The sequence below is a fragment of the Sturnira hondurensis genome, unplaced genomic scaffold, assembly GCF_014824575.4.
Source record: "Sturnira hondurensis isolate 20B ecotype Veracruz unplaced genomic scaffold, ASM1482457v3 Scaffold0013063, whole genome shotgun sequence".
NCBI lineage: Eukaryota > Metazoa > Chordata > Mammalia > Chiroptera > Phyllostomidae > Sturnira > Sturnira hondurensis.
This window is the reverse complement of record NW_028085694.1, coordinates 2332823-2351081: the sequence shown is the minus strand read 5'-3', so window position 1 is coordinate 2351081 and position 18259 is coordinate 2332823. Positions and strand designations below refer to the sequence as shown.

General features: G+C 40.4%; 1 protein-coding gene across 1 annotated transcript in view; it reads left to right on the top strand.

Annotated features, from left to right (window-relative positions):
- The window catches only part of CLCA1 (chloride channel accessory 1), a 33818-nt gene continuing 15559 nt past the window's right edge, over positions 1-18259 (top strand). Inside the window, exons 1-7 of the mRNA XM_037060928.1 lie at positions 1-301; positions 6108-6248; positions 6418-6565; positions 9104-9209; positions 13846-14023; positions 16853-17071; positions 17603-17830. Of these exons, the coding sequence (XP_036916823.1) occupies positions 86-301; positions 6108-6248; positions 6418-6565; positions 9104-9209; positions 13846-14023; positions 16853-17071; positions 17603-17830 (1236 nt within the window). The 5' untranslated portion in view covers positions 1-85. The remainder of the gene's footprint in view (positions 302-6107; positions 6249-6417; positions 6566-9103; positions 9210-13845; positions 14024-16852; positions 17072-17602; positions 17831-18259) is intronic.

The following is an 18259-nucleotide window of genomic DNA, read 5'->3' as shown; positions in this document are numbered from 1 at the left end:
AGGGACTAAAGTCCTATGATAAATCACCTCTGATAACCTAGAAAAATGTATGTCTCTAAAGTCATATAAATAGGGGTAACGGAAGATGCCACCAAAACCAAGATTTTCGAAAGAGACTAACCGAGGGAGACACACAGCAATGCGGCCGTCTAAGAGTTCTGTTTTCATCTTGATCCTTCACCTTCTGGAAGGGGCCCTGAGTAATTCACTCATTCAGCTGAATAATAATGGCTATGAAGGCATTGTCATTGCCATTGACCCTAATGTGCCAGAAGATGAAACACTCATTCAAGAAATAAAAGTAAGTTTGAAAAGGTAATTATTCATGCTTTAAAAAAAGTAAGCAAAAAATTAAGCGTAATGTTGTGATAGAGTGAACATGAGTTCTGTAACTCCAGCTGTGTGGTGTTGGCAGGTTGTATTTATGTCTGAGCCTCAGTTTGAAAACTGGATATAGTAACAGTGAACCATTATGGTTCTTCTAGGGGGTGAGATAATAAATGCAATGTATAGAACTAAGAGGTCCATACATTGTTGTTAATTAATAAATGATGTCTACATTTATTGACTATGGGTGATTCCACTAAAAATTATTCACTTTGTACTGAGGCAGAACCAGGTATATTTGGTAGATATTGTGAAATGCACAGAGAATAATTCCTTTGCCTGATATTACCACTGCCTCATAGCAGATTCTCCCTTTTATTCTCCTAATTGTAACCCTCTTCTCTGTGATCCTAATATAGGAGGATGCAAACCTGTAACTTAAGAATAACATTGACCCTTTCAATGGCAGGAAACCCTGCATTTTACCCGCCCCAAAGCAAGGGATCCTCTTGGGTTGCTGAGTGGCCTCAGCCTGCTCATCCCTTCTTCTGTGAGGAAAGGACAAACTAGGGAGGAAGGCGCTTCCTGTTCTGAGCAGAGGTGCCTAACTGTCATAATGTGAAGATGTCAGATACAACAGCAAATAGCTTAGAATAAGAGGGAAAAGCCTTATAAATGACCACCCTGGCATTTGACTGTAGCATATCCAGAGGCAGCATTGTGTAATGAGGAAAAGTACTGGTGTGTAAAATGGCACAATAATAAATACCTTCCTCATAGAATTGTGTGAGGACTAAATTTAACAATGCGTGCACTTAAGGGAAGCTTGGTGAAGGCTATATGGGAACTCTATAATTTTTGCATGTTTTATATATCTAAACTTATCTTAAAATACTTTAAAGAACTTAAAAAATGCATGCATAGTGTCTGGTATATAGCAATAGCTCACTTAATGGTAGGCATAACTATGGGACACCAGTCCCTCTTTTAATCCTTCTAGATGGAAAGGGTTCATCCTTTCTAACCAAGCCAAGGTCTGTGAGGGCGAGATCAAAAGTTAACAATGTTGCCTTGGACAGTGTGGCTCAGTTAGTTGGAGCATCATCCCTAAACCGAAAGGTCAAGGGGTCAATTCCCGGTCAAGTCACATGCAGGTTTGGTCCCAGTTGCAGGTTTGGTCCTGGTTGGGGAACACAGGAGAGGCAACTGATCAATGTTTCTTTCTCATATCAATGTCTCTCCCTCTTCCCTTCTCTTTATAATCAATATATAATCAATAAGTATGTCCTCTGGTGAGGAGTTTTTTTAAAAGTTAATAGTGCAGGAGTCCCAGTGGTTCACCCTGGTGCTCCTTGGTCTAAGCAAAATCAAGCCCCAAAAAGATGAAGTTTGGAGAGAGAGCCCTCTCCATCACCCAGAGGAGCTCAAGGCTGGAGAACTTCGGTAGTTGTTGGCGGCTGGCTGGGGGCTTATCTGTTTAACCCAAAGACTGTCATTTACTACTGCCTTTGGTGAAAGGGAAATTCACACCTTTTGCAATCTCTCAACAGACACCTTGGGTTAAGCTTCTGATTGCCTCTAACCTTGGAAATGGCATCAGCAAACATGAAAGTGCCCCCTGGAGCAACAGACAAGGAAAGGGGGGGTGGGCAGGGTGTAGCCAATATGTTTCTGTCTCTGGCTGGAGAGAGGGGAACCTGCCAAAAGAACTAAATTCCTGATCCCCCAGTGGCAATACTCATTCATATTTACATGGTGCTTTAGAGTTTTTAGAGTGCTTTTACCTCACTTCTCGGGGGGGGAGGGATTCCTCCTGAGAAATGTCCTCCTTACTACAATTATTAAATTGGCTTTCTATGAGTCCTAAATGCATTGGGTGTGAGATAAGTTGGTTTTCACACATTGTTTTCTATGATTGTCCAACCACTATACTGTACACATGAAACTACTACAAAATAATATTGGATGTAAACTGTAACTGAAAAAGAAAACAAAATAAAAGAGTTGAGGGCAGTAGTGTGCTCAGAGTCCCTAACTTGGTAATTAATAAAAGTGAGTTCCTCCCTGCTGATGTCCCTACCTTAATCTCGGGCTTCTCTGCCTTTCCTGTCCCTCCCTCACTCTGTTTTCTAGGAGAGACTCCCCCTGCTGGTGCCTTTATGGGGCTAGCAGCCTTTACATCAGCTCTTAAATACTTGCTTCTTTTCAGGGCATTATGCTAAATGAAATAAGCCAGTCAGAGAAAGACAAATACCAAATGATTTCACTCATATGTGGAATCCAATGAACAAAGTAAGCAACAAAATAGAAACAGACTCATAGTTACAGAGAACAGACTGAGAGTTGTCAGAGGGGAGGAGGCTGAGAAGCTGGGTTATGCAGGTGAAGGGATTAAACAAAACAAACAAACAAGCAAACCCTCATAGACACAGACAACAGTAGGATGATCACCAAAGGGAAGGGAAGTGGGGGTAAAACTGCACACTTGAAACCTATATAATTCTATTGACTGATATAATCACAATACATTCCATTTTAAAAATATATTTGCTTCTGCATGACAGTCCCCGACATTTCTCCACCTACAAGTTGCATTCACGGCACCTGCCATGCCCACTATGTTGTAGAAACAGAGAGAACACACTCCATAAAGTGAGGAGTGAGAGTGAGGGCGCAGTTCTCTCCCTCTCTCTCAGACACACACACGTGTACACAGGAAAGACACACGGTGGGAGTGGTGTATCTCGGAGGCCTCCTCAGTGCCTGCAAGTCCAAGAACCTCCTGTCCTGGCACTCCTGGACAGTTTGCCACTCATCACAGCCATTCCATGCACTCATGCATCCATTTGTCAATTCATCCAACATTTACAAAGCGTCTACCTGATGTCGGGAACCAGAAATCTAGTGGTGAACTATATACCGTCCTATCATTAAGGAATTTCCAGCTGGACCTATAATCTGTCATCTTTGACCTCTCCAGGCCTCAAACGTTTAAATATCTATTTGGATATGAGGTTGCCTTCTCAAAATCAGGAACAGGTGGAAAAGCAAAGATCCCCTATTACAGTTTCTGTTAAGACATGGAAGACAAGAGCATTTCATGCCGGTTATTTTTCTTCCCAGGAGACACTGAAAATTCACATTTCAGTAGCCAAACTGTAATATAATATTCTAACATAGAAAGCTTCTTAACTACTTTTTAACTTTTCTGGTGATCTTGATTCAGTGTTTTTATTTTAAAAATGCAATAATATTAAATCACCCAGTGGCTGGAAGAAAGAGATGCAAATCATCATTAAGAACTTTTTTTTTAGATTTTATTTATTTATTTACCTTTAGAGGGGAAGGGGAGAGGGAGAGAAACATCAATGTATGGTTGCCTTTTGTGCATCCCCTGCTGGGAGTTGGCCTGCAGGAAACCAGCCTGCAACCCAGGCATGTGCCCTGACTGGGAATGGAACCGTGATCCTCTGGTTCGCAGGCCTGTGCTCAATCCACTGAGCTACACCAGCCAGGGCCATTAAGAACTTTTTTAAAACTAGCAAGGCAACTACTATTACTATTTGAAAGGAGGGAAACTGCGGTTCAGGGAAATCAAGTAAATGCCCCGAGTTTATCCCATTAGGAAGTGGCAGAGGGATTCATCCCGCACCAACACGCCAGTACTGCTTCCCCATATATAGGGGAACTGGTTCCGCTCCTCAGGCCAACCCCACCAGGCACAGGGGTCCAGGCACTCGGGTCTGCTCCCGGGAGAAACTCCCTCCTGCAACAATCCCTTTTTTCTCTTGCAATAACAGTGTGTTTGTTTTCCCATCGGCATATACATATGCCATAATAGATTCCATTTAAAATCACACACCCACACAAAATAAAATTCCCTTGCCCTGAAAAGCCCCTGTCGCTATGACATCGTGTCTCCATCCCCTTGGATTTACAGAAGAACTTGTTGAACTTTTGTCTATATTCACTGCCTCCACTTCCTCACCTCCCACCCTCTTGAATTCACTCATATGGAGCTGTTGGCTCACCCAGGTTGCCAAATACTATGGTCAGTTCTTATATTCACCTTTCTTTTTTTTAATTAAATGTATTGGGATGATACTAGTTAATAAGATCATCTAGGTTACAAGTGTACATTTTTCTATGATACATGATCTGCATGTTGCATTGTCCACCACCCAAAGTCAAATCATCTTCCGTCACCATATATCTGACCCCCTTCACCCTTCCTTCCCCCATTCCTTCTTTCTGGTAACCACCATACTGTTGTCTGTGTCTCTGAGTTCTGGTTTGTTTGTTTTTCATTTCTTGATTGCTCAGCAGCATTGGACATTGATGACCACTCTCTTCTTCTTGAAGCACCTTCACTCCCTGCCTTCTGATTTCCTCCCCATGCACCAGCTGCTCCTTCTGAGTCTCCTTGGCTGACGCCTCCTCTTCTTACCACTAAATGCTGGTGGCTTCCAGGTCTCAATCGTTTCCTTGGTCTACACTCAATTTTTTAAAAAGATTTTACTTATTTTTAGAGAGAGGTAAAGGGAGGGAGAAAGAGAGGGAGAGGAACATCCATGTGCCAGGGAAATATTGAATAGGTACCTCTCACACAGGGGGCTTGGCCTTCGTCCCAGGCATGTGCCCTGACTGGGAATCAAACCTGCAACCTTTTAGCTTGCAGGTTCATGCTCAGCCAACTGAGCCACACCTGTCAGAGCTATACTCACTTTTTAGGGCAGTGTTTTTTAGTCTTAACAGACTTAATGCTCTTTTAAACAATAAATCTCTTATAATACCCTTTCTACTCTTTTTATAATGCATCTCAGGAGCATTTATAATTTAATACTACAGCTCTTTCAATTTAGAGAAATAAAATTAGGTGTATTTTGAGAATAAATTATATAATTTTGCCACTTCCTTATATTTTATACTTAGTACAACACCAAAAATAATTACTTACTATCATAACACTTAGCTAGCCCCAAAATTACCACAGTCACATTGATTTTAATTTGATTTTTCTCTCCAGTATTAGTTGGTGTGAAACCTGGATACTTACCCTCTCTAATTCTAAGGTTCTTCCTTAATGGTTTATTGATCCTCAAAGGATCAAATATGATGATACCAACAGACAACATTTCACAAACATTTGTGCTAAGAAAACTTGGTTCCAAGTGCTTTCTTGACTTCCTTTGATTCTCATCTTAGGAGCCAGTCCCCATATTATTTTCCATTTTATAAATGAGGTAACTGAGGATCAAGAGGCCTCAAGGAAATTGCCAGGTGACCCACAATAAATGCTGGAGCCAGGATTAGTGTCAGCCTGTCCATTGTCCATCATTGTCTGCATTCTCCATCATTACACTGTGACACAGACCATGTGATAAGTGCTCAAAAAAGGTTAGCTATTGTCATTGTTTTTAATTGTTTATTTACTTATTTTAGAGAGGGAAATGGAGGGGAAAAGAGAGGAACATCAATGTGTGGTTGCCTCTTGCATGCCCCTTACCAGGGACCTGGCCCACAACCCAGGCACATGCCCTAGACTGGGAATCGAACCAGCGACCCTTTGATTTGCAGGCCGGCACTCAATCCACTGAGCCACACCAGCCAGGACTATTTTAAAAAGGTGTTTCTACATTTCTCTTCTGATCTTGATAAGTAACTGGTCTTTACTAACTCATTTTTTTCTAATGTGAAATACAGATGTAAATTTAGATGACTGGTAATGTGGTCTACAGTCATAATAGTGCTTGCTACTTACATTTTCTTTTTTTTCCTAGGACATGGTGACACAGGCATCTCCATATCTGTTTGAAGCCACAGGAAAAAGATTCTATTTCAAAAGTGTAACCATTTTGATTCCTGAAAAATGGAAGTCAAAACCGGAGTATGTGAGACCAAAACTCGAGACCTATAAAAATGTGAGAATATCAAGTACTGTTTTCAAATTCAATCTCCTTCGCCGATTTTGATATTTTTCATCAGGATATCCTAGAACTAAATGAAATTGTTTCAAAATAACCCAGTGTGAATAAGACCAATTCATCTGCTGAAATTTTGTAATGACAAAATCTTTTTCTTAAACTGCAGGCTGACGTTCTAGTTGCTGAACCCAATCCTCCAGGTGACGACGGACCTTACACTGAGCAGATGGGAAACTGTGGCGAGAAGGGGGAAAGGATTCATTTCACTCCTGACTTCATCGCAGGAAAAAAGTTACGTCAATATGGACCACAAGGTATGGGCAGAGATGTGTTTCTAATCACTTAATAATTGTATATTCAAAGTAGATCGAAATAGCATTATCTTTCTGAATAAAGGACCTATAAACCAAATAAATTGATAGCATACATTTTCACTTAAACAGGGGTTCAGAATAGTACATTTCTCGGTTAGACACTTAATTTTTCTTATCTGCATAAATGTGTCAATATGCTGTTTTTAATTCTTTTAAATTATTAGTATCATAAAATCACTGTAAAAGAGTTTGTTGAAGTACTATTAAGTTTCTATGGATCTGTTAAGGGGATTGGTGAACAAAGCCTCTTGCCTGTCATTCATCCAGTAGCCACCAGATGGTGCAGAGTCATAGTGTCCTCAAACCTTTCTGAGCAAATTGTAAATGGGGATTGTTAACAATAAGATTCTGGTTTAGAATCTGCATTTTTAACAAGCTCCTAGGTGATGCTGGTGATATACTGCTTGGCTGTGGACAACACTTTGAGTAGGAAAGTGAATTTCCTTGCAGTTCAGATCTCAGAAGATGGTAACTAAAGAAAAAAAAATCTAATTTTCTTTCACAGGACAAACTCTTTGCCCTGGTTGGTATAACTCAATGGATTGAGTGCCGGCCTGCAAACCAAAGAGTCACTGGTTCAATTTCCAGTCCAGAGCACATACCTGGGTTGCAGGCCAGGTCCCCAGTGGGGGGTGGGGGGGGCGGAATGTGAAAGGCAACCACACATTGATGGCTCTCTTCCTCTTTCTCTCCCTTCCTCTCTCTCTAAAAATAAAATAAATGTAATCTTTTAAAAAAATAATAAACTCTTTATCATTCCTATATGAACTATATAGAACAGTCTTCAGAGAAAATATTAAAAGAAGCGAGTAATGGAGTATATATAATATGTATTTTCTAAGTATAATCAAATGTAATTAGTATTGGCTAATTGGGTTAATTAATAACTAGTATCAGGTATCTCTATTATCTTGAAAATATTAAAACCAGCAGGACTTTTCATTTAAGCGAAAGAGCCCTGGCAACTGCACGCCCTGCCCTCCATTTGCTGGGGCAGTTACAGACTTTATCAGAAAGAAGGGCAGGACATAGTTCTTTGTGCTCCTCCCACACCCCATTTCACCTCCCTAACAGGAAGAGAAAATGCCCGACGTGTGGCTCAATAAATACGTGTTGGATTGATTTACTCAACTGCCCCATCTCACTCCTGAGCCCACTCCAGCCATTGGAGTCACCGCATACGACATCATTCCTTTACAATCTCTCCTTTCTGTGCCTCCGTGTGGCCGTGACTCCACTCTGCTCCCTCACACTCTCCCCTCCCCTTTCCGAGGCCATCCGTTGTTCCCCGGCACCTACAGAATGAAGTCCAGATCCCCGGTGTGAGACATTGGTGTCTCCTTGGTTATACCCCTCCCCTCCCCTCCAAATTCAGCCCATCTAGGAATTTACATTCCAGAAAAATTGAGCTGTACATAAGTCACTAATTCATGGACATGTAACAAATACTCACTGAGTGCCTATGAAGTTCTAGGCACCATGTGCCCAGACATGACAATGAAGAAGTCATGATGCCTGTCCTCACGGAGACAAGTGTTTGGTGTGGGAGACTGATGAGTAAGCAGCTGTTACAATATAACATAAGAGTCATAATAGAATGTAGCAAAATTGCAAAGGAGGGTTACCTGGCCTAGTCTGGGGATGTCGGAGAAGGCTTCTAGGTGGATATAAGCTTGATTTTGAAAGAAGAGAAGCAATGATCCAGTCAGAGATAAAGAAGGAGTATCCCAAGCACAGGAAAAATACACCACAAGGACGAGAGATGAGAAAGACCCCAGTGTGACTCTGGAAAGTAAAAGGAGTTCAGAAATTCCTTGCGATTATAGTTTTGGAAGTAGGTGGAGAACAGCAAGAAACATGGCTGCTGAGAGGAGCAGGGCCCAGACCATCAGGGACCTTGCACACTCCATTCAGGGGCTGGACTGGACCCCGAATACCACCACAGGGAAGCCACTGAAGACTGAAGATATGGAGGGCAGCCGGGTGGCTGTTGCAGTGAATCAGGAATACGTGGCAATAAGACTGGAAAGATGAGAAATGAGCAGAGGTGGAGGAGTCAGGCCATGAGGTTTAACAGGTTATGAGTCACTGGGGGTGCTGCCCTGGCTGCCCCATCACTGTCCCCAGCTCCCTTGGCAGCAGGTGCTGGCTTCCGTGTCGCTGCACTTGCACCACCTAGGGTTTCGTTATCTGTGCGTGTGTCATCCACTGGACTGTACACCACAGGAAGACAGGGTGTTTGTTTCACCTTTGTATAAATCACTTCCTGGCACATGGTATGTGCCTAATTAGCATTTGGCAAGTCAAAATAAGTAGTTATATTTTCCAGAAATGGGCAGTTGGCATATTTGATTTATCTTTCTTTAAAAATTAACATAGCAAAGCATAATGAAAGTTCAGAAGAATTACTGCCTCCCAGTGTGAGAAGGTAACTTTACCATTTTTACTGTAACCAAATGTTAATATGTTTTCTTCCAGGAAGGGTCTTCGTCCATGAATGGGCTCATCTACGATGGGGAGTATTTAATGAATACAATAATGATCAGAAATTCTACCTATCTCGGGGAAGGAGGGAAGCAGTAAGGTATGAGTATTTTGACCTCACTTTTCCCAAACTATTTTAAGTCACAACCGATTTTTTTCTTGGTCACTTTTAAAATGTCAGGTTTTCACCTTGTTTTCTTTCATGCTCTCCTAATGCTTCCTGTTTCAGATTTCCACAAATCTACCACTTTTACTCAGCTTATAAGCACTTCAATTAGATAACTTCTCTACTTGGCAGCTACAAATCATTTGCCTCTCCCAGTGCCCTGAGGGCTCAGTGTGTGGACTTTGTCAGTATGAATGGGCTTCAGAGGGATTGTGCAATTTACCTGCAAGACAATCCAAATATTAAAACAAAAGAGGAAACTTCTCCCAGTTTGAACTAAACCCTGTGTGATGTCAGTAGAAAGCAAACTGAACACTTGGAAATCACTCAGGCTGTCATAACTTTATGGGTGAGTTATTGCCACCGACAGTTCCAGTGACTTCAACTGCTTTAGTGTAAACACAAAAGATAGGGGACCTCGCAATTTATTTTAAAGAGCTAGCACAGTTCAGGTACTAAAACCTGACAGATGACATGAAAAAGAATTCTGTAGATACAGCTTTCTAAAATGATTTTAAATAAAAGAACAGCTAGTTACATTCGGCAGAATTAAAAGAATAACAAACACACTAAGGTCAAGTAAGATGTCCTCCAAAAATCCAAAAAGGTTGTGATAGTAGGTAAGTAATTAATATAGTATATTGAGTCAAGAAGAAAAGTGGATCATTATTCCAATAGACTTGCAAAAGGAATTTGAAAATCTTGCACACTTATGCCTCCATTAGAAAACAAGAACCTCTTACAGGTGCGATCCTATGGTATTTGTCTTTCACCACCTGGCTTATTTTACTTAGCATATGCTCTCCAGTTCCATCCACACTGTGGAAAAGGGTAGGAGCTCCTTCTTTCTTTCTGCTGCGTAATATTCCATTGTGTAAATGTCCACAGTTTTTTGATCCACTCATCTACTGATGGGCACTTAGGCTGTTTCTAGCACTTGGCTATTGCAAATTGTGCTGCTATGGACATTGGGGTGCATAGGTTCTTTTGAATTGGTGATTTGGGATTTAATTTTTAAAACTGAAAAAAAAGAAAACCTGTTTTAAAGACTAGGAGTTGGTACAACACCCCTCTCCACATCTGCTTCCAGGTCTGCTTGCCTGATGGCCCTTTAAGACATGCTCAGTTTGGGCTTGGTTACTCTTTTTTTGCTGTTTATCTCCAAGGGGAGCTGCACTGGGCTTGGAGCTCAGCCTTGGCTTCCCATCTCTCCCACGGCAACATTACTGCTCTCCACTTTTCCCTTTCTCACTACATTCAAACTGTCAACTTGGACCAGTTCCATTATATTTCCCTCATCGCTCTATCAGACACAAATAGACACTAAATGCCTCCTAGCGCCATGGATACATAGGGAAACAGATTCCTTTAGCTGTTCCCGCTGTACTATATATAATCCACGAGCCAGGGTGACTTCCCTGATCTGATCATATGTTGGATTGACCTCTCAAATCTCAACCAATGGATGTCATTCCACACCTGGCATTTACCTTTCCCACTTCCCCTTTCCAAGCTTCTATATAGTTGGACACTGTATACTCCCTCAAGAGAAAAGCTGATTAATACACATTCCTTTCTAGAGATATTCTAGAAATATCTGCATATACAGTATGTTCTTCCCTCCACAGATAACATTAGCAAATATGGCTAGTTACCATATCCTCTTAAAAAGTTTTATTATAACAGTAATAATTTATTACTTACTATCTCCCAATTAAAATGTTTTGAAGGTCTAGAAGCAATCAAATAGTGATAGTATTGCCCACAATACAAGGTTATTTCCTTAATATGATATGGAACATTAATTGAAAGTTAAGAGCCTACATCATATTTAATAGGAAAATACTAGAGACATTACCAGGAGTAACATAAAGATGGCCACTATTAGCACAGCTATCCAACCTTGTTTAGAAGGTGGTAGCCAACGCCACAACACATGAGACTGGGCAGGTGAAAAAAAGAGGGGGGCAACTAGAAAGGAAGAGAAAAAATTGCTTTTATTCAGATGATATGTGATCCACTTAAAAAAAATCAAGGGAGCCCTCTCTGGTATGGCTCAGTGAACTGAGTGCCAGCCGTGCTCAAGCAAAGAGTCGCCGGTTCAATTCCCAGTTGTAGGCCAGGTCCCTGGTCGGGGGGCACATGAGTGGCAACCAGACGTTGCTTCTCTCCCTCTATTTCTCCCTCCTTTCCCTCTGTCTAAAAATAAGTAAATAAAATCTTTTTAAAAAAATGGCAGAGTAAGTAGAAATTAAAATTGACAGGGAAAGTCAATAAAACTACCAGATATAAAATGAATATTCAAATTGCCTCACCAAATATTAACAATAACCATTTAACAATATGATCAAAAGAATACTCCATTCAAGATAGCAATCAAAAGTATAATGACATATAAAACCTTAAGAAAAGTGGATGTCATATTTGAAGAAAACTATAAAATCCTTCTAAAGGATTTAAAAGAAAATCAATGTAAACTGAACAATTTTCAATTCATGAAAGATTTCAATTCAACCCAAATATATATATTTCATAAAACTCTAGTCAAAAGTACATTCATTTTTACCTTACTTTTAAAATCTCAGAACTCATCCAATAGATGGTAGCTATGAATATTTTTCAAAAAGAATAGTAATAAAAGAAAATTTTACTTACTAAATTCTAAACATATAAAATATATCTATATTAATTAAAACAATGTGAACGGACAGACACATATATAACAACTTACTATTTATATAACCATTTACTATTTAATATAGCCAAAATTAAAGATTTATGAGGAAAAAAGGATTTCTTAAGATATCAAGGTAATTTTTAGCTGTGTGGGGAAAAATATTAACAGATCTTCTTCCATTTGGATAGACTCATTAAATATCAAAATCAAAATCCTAATAACAATTAGAAGAATATTAATAAGAATCATATTCCTACATGGAGGCCTTTCCATGCATTCAAGAATTGTAGAAAAATATAACTAAAAAAATAATAAATTTTGTTACACATTAATTTAAAATTCTGTTGCATACAAATCAAATATAAACTAAAAAAAGGTAAGAAATAGAAAAAAGTTATTTGCAAAAAATTAAAAAACAGACTTTTTAAAAGCTTCGTATTATAATACATGAACTTTTGAGAACTAGTAGGAAAACAATAACATCATAATAGAGAACTAGACACAGGAGGAAAACGAATACTTCACAAAGGAAGAAATAAAAGTGGCCAATAAACATAAAAGAGCTCAGATGTATGAGTCATCACAGCGGTGCAACTCCGACAAGACGAGGACCACCACCGCCTGGTGAGGTGGCGCTGGTAGGTGAGGGCGCCCACAGAAGACTGGCATTGGCACAGCCCTGTGAGTCAATCTGGTGACACACATCAAATCTCTAAAACAATTCCTGCTTTTAGATCCAACAATTTCACGCTCAAAAATCCCTTTTAAGGGAAATGACAGAATAAGCTGTATTAGCAATCAAACGTTTAAAATATTCAAAGTTTTGGATCTGATCATTTAGTCTGGGGACCAATGACACAGCAAACTTGAAAACAGTCAAAATGTTATGTGAAATTTTTTGCATTCATTGATTTTTAAAATTAATTTATGTATTTATTTATTTTTAGAGACAGGGGAAGGGAGGGAGAGGGGGGGAAAAATGTTCATGGGACTCAGTTGCGGGCACTCAATCCAAGGAGCCACACCAGCCAGGGCTGAAGTTTCATTTTAGTACCGACAAGTTGGAGAGAAATCAAATTAAATAAATTAAGCTAAATTTACTTTATAGTATGAAAACATGCAATTATTAAAATCACATTTTGAAAGAATATATAGATTATAGTGATGTGTTAAAATTTTAATTATATGAACATACCAAGTTTTTTAAGAGCATGATGTAAAGCGCCATGTGCCGTGTGGTACTGCTACACAGGGAAGGAAATGCTTCCACGCGTTGATGGGGGTTTATTTCTCATGGTGGGACAGGCTTGCTTTCTCTTCTTTTCATACTTTTTTTGAAATTTTTAAAATTTTCTATAGTGTTCATATATTGTTTATGTACTAAAAAATAATATGTCCAGAAAAAGCATTCCATTTATAATGGCAATAACACTCACAAGCATGTAATATAAAGAAAAATCTAAATATCGATGATCATACAAGAACTATGCTAAAACTGAATGACACAAACTAATCAGGAAAAAAATGCAGAAAATGTCAGCAAGTTTTTTGAGGGAAACAAACAAGGTCTCCTGGTTTCCCGAGGGGCTGGATTAGGAGGTGCCTCGGGACCTTGATCCCTGATAATTCCAACAGCAACCATAAACTACTTGGCTTTTCTGCTGCATAGAAACAAGTTCTAATACCATTCTGGGGACCCCTCAGATACTTTCTGGCAAACAGAAATGACTCTGATGAGAATTAAATAATTTTTTCTATTTAAGGATGTATTCTGTTTCTAGAATTATGAGAGGAATTCGTTCATGAACAAGATCATCTGGAGAACTCAACCGGTGTCTCTAGTCCCTTGAAATGATTACAGTACTTAAATATCCAACCTCTATATATTTTCAGATGTTCAGCAGCTATTACTGGTAATGCTAGAGTAAATACATGTCAAGGAGGCAGCTGCATCACCAAACTATGCAGGATTGACAAAGTAACAGGGCTGTATGAAAAAGCATGTGAGTTTATATTTGACTCCGACCAGACAGAGAAGGCTTCCATAATGTTTTCACAAAATATTGATTCAGTAAGTATCATTTTTTCTTAACATTTATGAACTTAAATGAATTTAATGAGGTTTTATCCCAGATGCTATAGGAGAGGGTCAAACTTTGGGGCATCATCACTGAGCAGCTGATTCTGTGAGATAAGCAGGGAGAAAAGAAAATCAGGGCTAAAGCCCTATCTCCCCTTCCACCTTCTTTAGGTCCATTCCTGCTCCTCCATCCTCTCCTTTCCACCAGCTTTTAGTTCAACTGCTTAGAATTTCTTCAAATATCCTTAAGGGCAGACAAGTGAAAATCTCTTGGTTAAACACAAAATTTACACATGGGAATCAGGTGCTCCTTTTAATTAGTTAACAAGCACATGATCGAGGATCAAGGAGCCTTTCCTCTAATTTTCAGAGACCTCTTTTCAGCCTGTGTATTAACTTTTGTTTGTTAAGGGAAATTTTCTATCTTTTTAAGAGCGTGGGTGCCCATAAAAAGTTTGTACATAGTTTTCATAGCTTTGAATAGTTTTAAAGTATTTCTTAATGTTTTTTAATGACCAACCGGCCGTAAGATAAACTTGATAAATTGTCATTATTAATGCTAAATATATACATCAGTGAATTTGCACAAACTAAGATTAAATGCATAAGTTAACTGACTTAAGTGAGAATGCTTCTTATCTTTCAGTCTCTTACATAGAATAATGTCTTCCTTTCAGAGCAGAGGGCGAAGTAATTGACAAAGGTCTGTTGATAACGATGTGACACAGGCTCTAAAATGTGATGCACATGGTTCCCAGGTCCACCTTTCATCCTGGCTTTGCACTTCGTTCCCAGACCAACTCAGAAATTTCCAAGCGGCCTCCAGAGAATATGTTCTAAATTAACCACACAGTTATATTTGATGCACAGTGAAGTTTGGAAAACTCTCCCTGGGATTTTACACAGAAGTTTTTCAGATTCCTTTGCTAAAAAATGGACATGATGATAATATGGAAACACTACCAAAATGATCGGAAAAATGCAAAAAGAAAAGTGTTTTATAGCTAATGATTATTTTCTAAAGTACAGAACCCTAGGTGTTTAAGATTTTTAATTAAATGATAGTGCTGTAAAATCATTGAGAGGAGGCCCCCAGTTACACTCACTTTGTATATGATGCCTCCTTTTTTAATCCTTCAAATGCTAGGAATACAAATGCTTCAGGAAGGGGAAGAAACTATCATTCACTGGCTGTGATATATTGGCCCTATTGCCTATGTTTTTATGTAATTCTTGCATACTAACTATTGCCATTTTTGTAAATTAAAAACTGATGTGCAGAGTGGTTAAGGTTACTCAAAAAAGAACAAACTTATATTGAGTTTGTATTATGTGTCAGACACCAGACTTGGTTTAGAGGAGGCAAAATTTAACGACAGATCTTTGCCCTCGATGGACTTACACCCCGATAAGTGCACTACCGTGTTAAAGGGGCCTGACTGAAGCAGCCAGAGGGCACTGTGAGGCCGCAGGGCTGAGCGGACATTCTTTGTGGGAAAGGTAGAAGATGATAATATTCTGAAAATGAACTTTGGGCCGAAACACGAAGGTAAAGTTCACAATACAGAAGATGGGGGAAGAGGAACTCCTTGACGAAATGGAAACCATGAGCAAAGTCACATTTCAGAGGTATCAAACAGGCTGGCAGGGCTACCGTTGGGGAAATCAAAGACTTGGAATGCACAGCCAGAGTGAGGATGAGGAGGGAAGCAAAAATGCACATTAGAGAGATTGCTGTTTGCGGAGTGAAGGAGTACAGATTGTATTGTGAGACCAATCAAGATTGGCCACCAAAGGGTCTTAAATACAAGAGTAAGAAGGAAGATGCCTCTGGCAGTGGTGGTGTGGACCAATCAGAGGGGAGCAAGCCAGGAAAGTTGGAAAGGAGACTGCATTAGTCTGAGGAGGGGCCTTGAGGGCTTGGATGATGGAGAGTCCATTGGAGAAGGAGAAAAGATGATGAAGTGGAAAGACAGTGAAATGTACTGATTTGGGTTATTTTGCAACAGGAAGAAGGTAGGGAAGCTCCCAGCTTCCTAAGCTAGATCACGGGGTAGATAGTGGTGACATCAAGCTGGAAAATACATGAGGAGGAGCAGAGTTAGTGGAAAGGTGACAAGTTCCATTATAAACATGTGAAGTTTGAGGAGCCTGTGGGACACCCAACTAGACTGTGGAGAAAGTTGGAGTACGACGTGTTGGTAAGTGACTGGAGAGTAAGGCTGTGTGTGAGTGGGAGGTGAAAGGCTAGAGAGAGTGTACCAGGAGAGAAATGTGGAGGTGCAGGGGTCTGGAAGATAGTGGCGATGGCTCAGAATGGCAAATTTGAGAAGTAGGAAGGAAGCCAAAAGCAGGTGAATGGTTGCTGTGGCACCCTAAGGTTTCAACAAGGTTGAAAACATGTTTTGACATAGAAAATCTGAATTATGACTGTGATTTTTCCCAGCAGTGCTCTGCATTCAGTGTGGAATTGAGCTAAAATTATGGATTAGCAAAACTGACTAGGGAAGAGGGCCAGGGATTAGCATATTTAAAAGCAATTATTAAAGATTTTTTAAAAGATTGTATTTATTTTTAGAGAGAAGGGGAGGGAAGGAGAAAGAGAGGGAGAGAAACATCAATGTGCGGTTGCCTCTCCCACGCCCCCTACTGGGGACCTGGCCGGAAACCCAGGCCTGTGCTCTGACTGGGAATCCAATGGCAACCCTCTGGTTCACAGGCCTGCACTCAAACCACTGAACTACACCAGCCAGGCCCAATTATTAAAGATTTTTAACCAGTAGTTTACCATTATCTATATCATTTTATTGACAATTTCAGGTGGTCGAATTCTGTACAGAAAAAAACCACAATAAAGAAGCCCCAAACGAGCAAAACCAAAAGTGCAATCTCAGAAGCACCTGGGAAGTGATTCAAGACTCGGAGGACTTTAAGAAAACCAGTCCTATGACGACACAGCCACCGAAACCCACCTTCTCCCTGCTGCAGATCAGACAAAGGATTGTGTGTTTGGTCCTCGATAAGTCTGGAAGCATGGCGGTATGTGCAGCCAGGCTTGATCCTCTGGCTGCAGATCTCCCATTCGCATACAATGTGGTCCCGCCCACCGTCTGGAACTCCTGGGAATAAACATAACCCAGAGGGTCAGATCATACAACACTAACCACCACTGTATTCAACGAACATTCAACATCATCTCATTTGTCAGATAAAATTAGCTTTCAATTTATGAGCAAAGATCCAGTGAGTTACACAGCCTTAACATTTGTGTTTCACTGATGATATGTAAGTTCACAGAACTATTACTAAAGCATTGAACTAATATTGAACTAAAGGCTGATCTGGCTTTATCTCTTAGGGCTTTTTTCACAAAGACCCTAAAATTCTACTCCAAAATACTACTAAATAGAGAGGAGAATACTTCTCCCATAGAAGGGTGTACCTTGAGTAAGCTTGTTGCCATTTACTCTATGTTGAGACAACCACTTTCAAACCCCCTCTAGCCTGTTCTGTGGTTAGTCTGACCATCTCAACATAACCTGACAGCTTTTCCTCCACTTCTCTGTCCAGCTCAGTGACCGCCTGAAACGAATGAATCAAGCTGGCAAACTTTTCCTGCTGCAGACGGTGGAGCAAGGGTCCTGGGTTGGGATGGTGATGTTTGACAAGAACGCCTATGTACAAAGTGAACTCATCCAGATCAGCGGTGGCGCGGAAAGGGATGCGCTCATCGGAAAACTCCCCACAGAGGCCAGAGGAGGCACGTCCATCTGCACTGGACTTCGATCCGCATTTGCTGTGAGACAAGTTCCCTGACTGCTGTTTGCAGGGTTTACAATTTGTGTTTAAGAGACTCCCCCTTTGCAGTGTTTTCGTACATGCCTTTTGTCGAGTTGGATTAGACACCCAGGGGCAGAGCAATAGTTCAAATGACACAAAGACAGAGGCCCCCAAAGCTACTGCTTATTAATTCCTTTTTGCTCTTGTGCTTTTCTTCATCAGTGCCTTTGTGCTCATGTGTGCCTTTGACCTGTAAGGCACTGTGTTGGGCATTAAGAATGCCATGAGGGCTCTGGCTGGAGTGGCTCAGTTGTTTGGAGGGTCATCCTGTAGGCCAGAAGGGAGCGGATTCGATTCACAGTCAGGGCACATACCCACTGCAGGTTCAACCCCTGGTCAGGGCATGCGCCCTGGTTGGGGCACATACACAAAGGCAAGCCAGTCAGT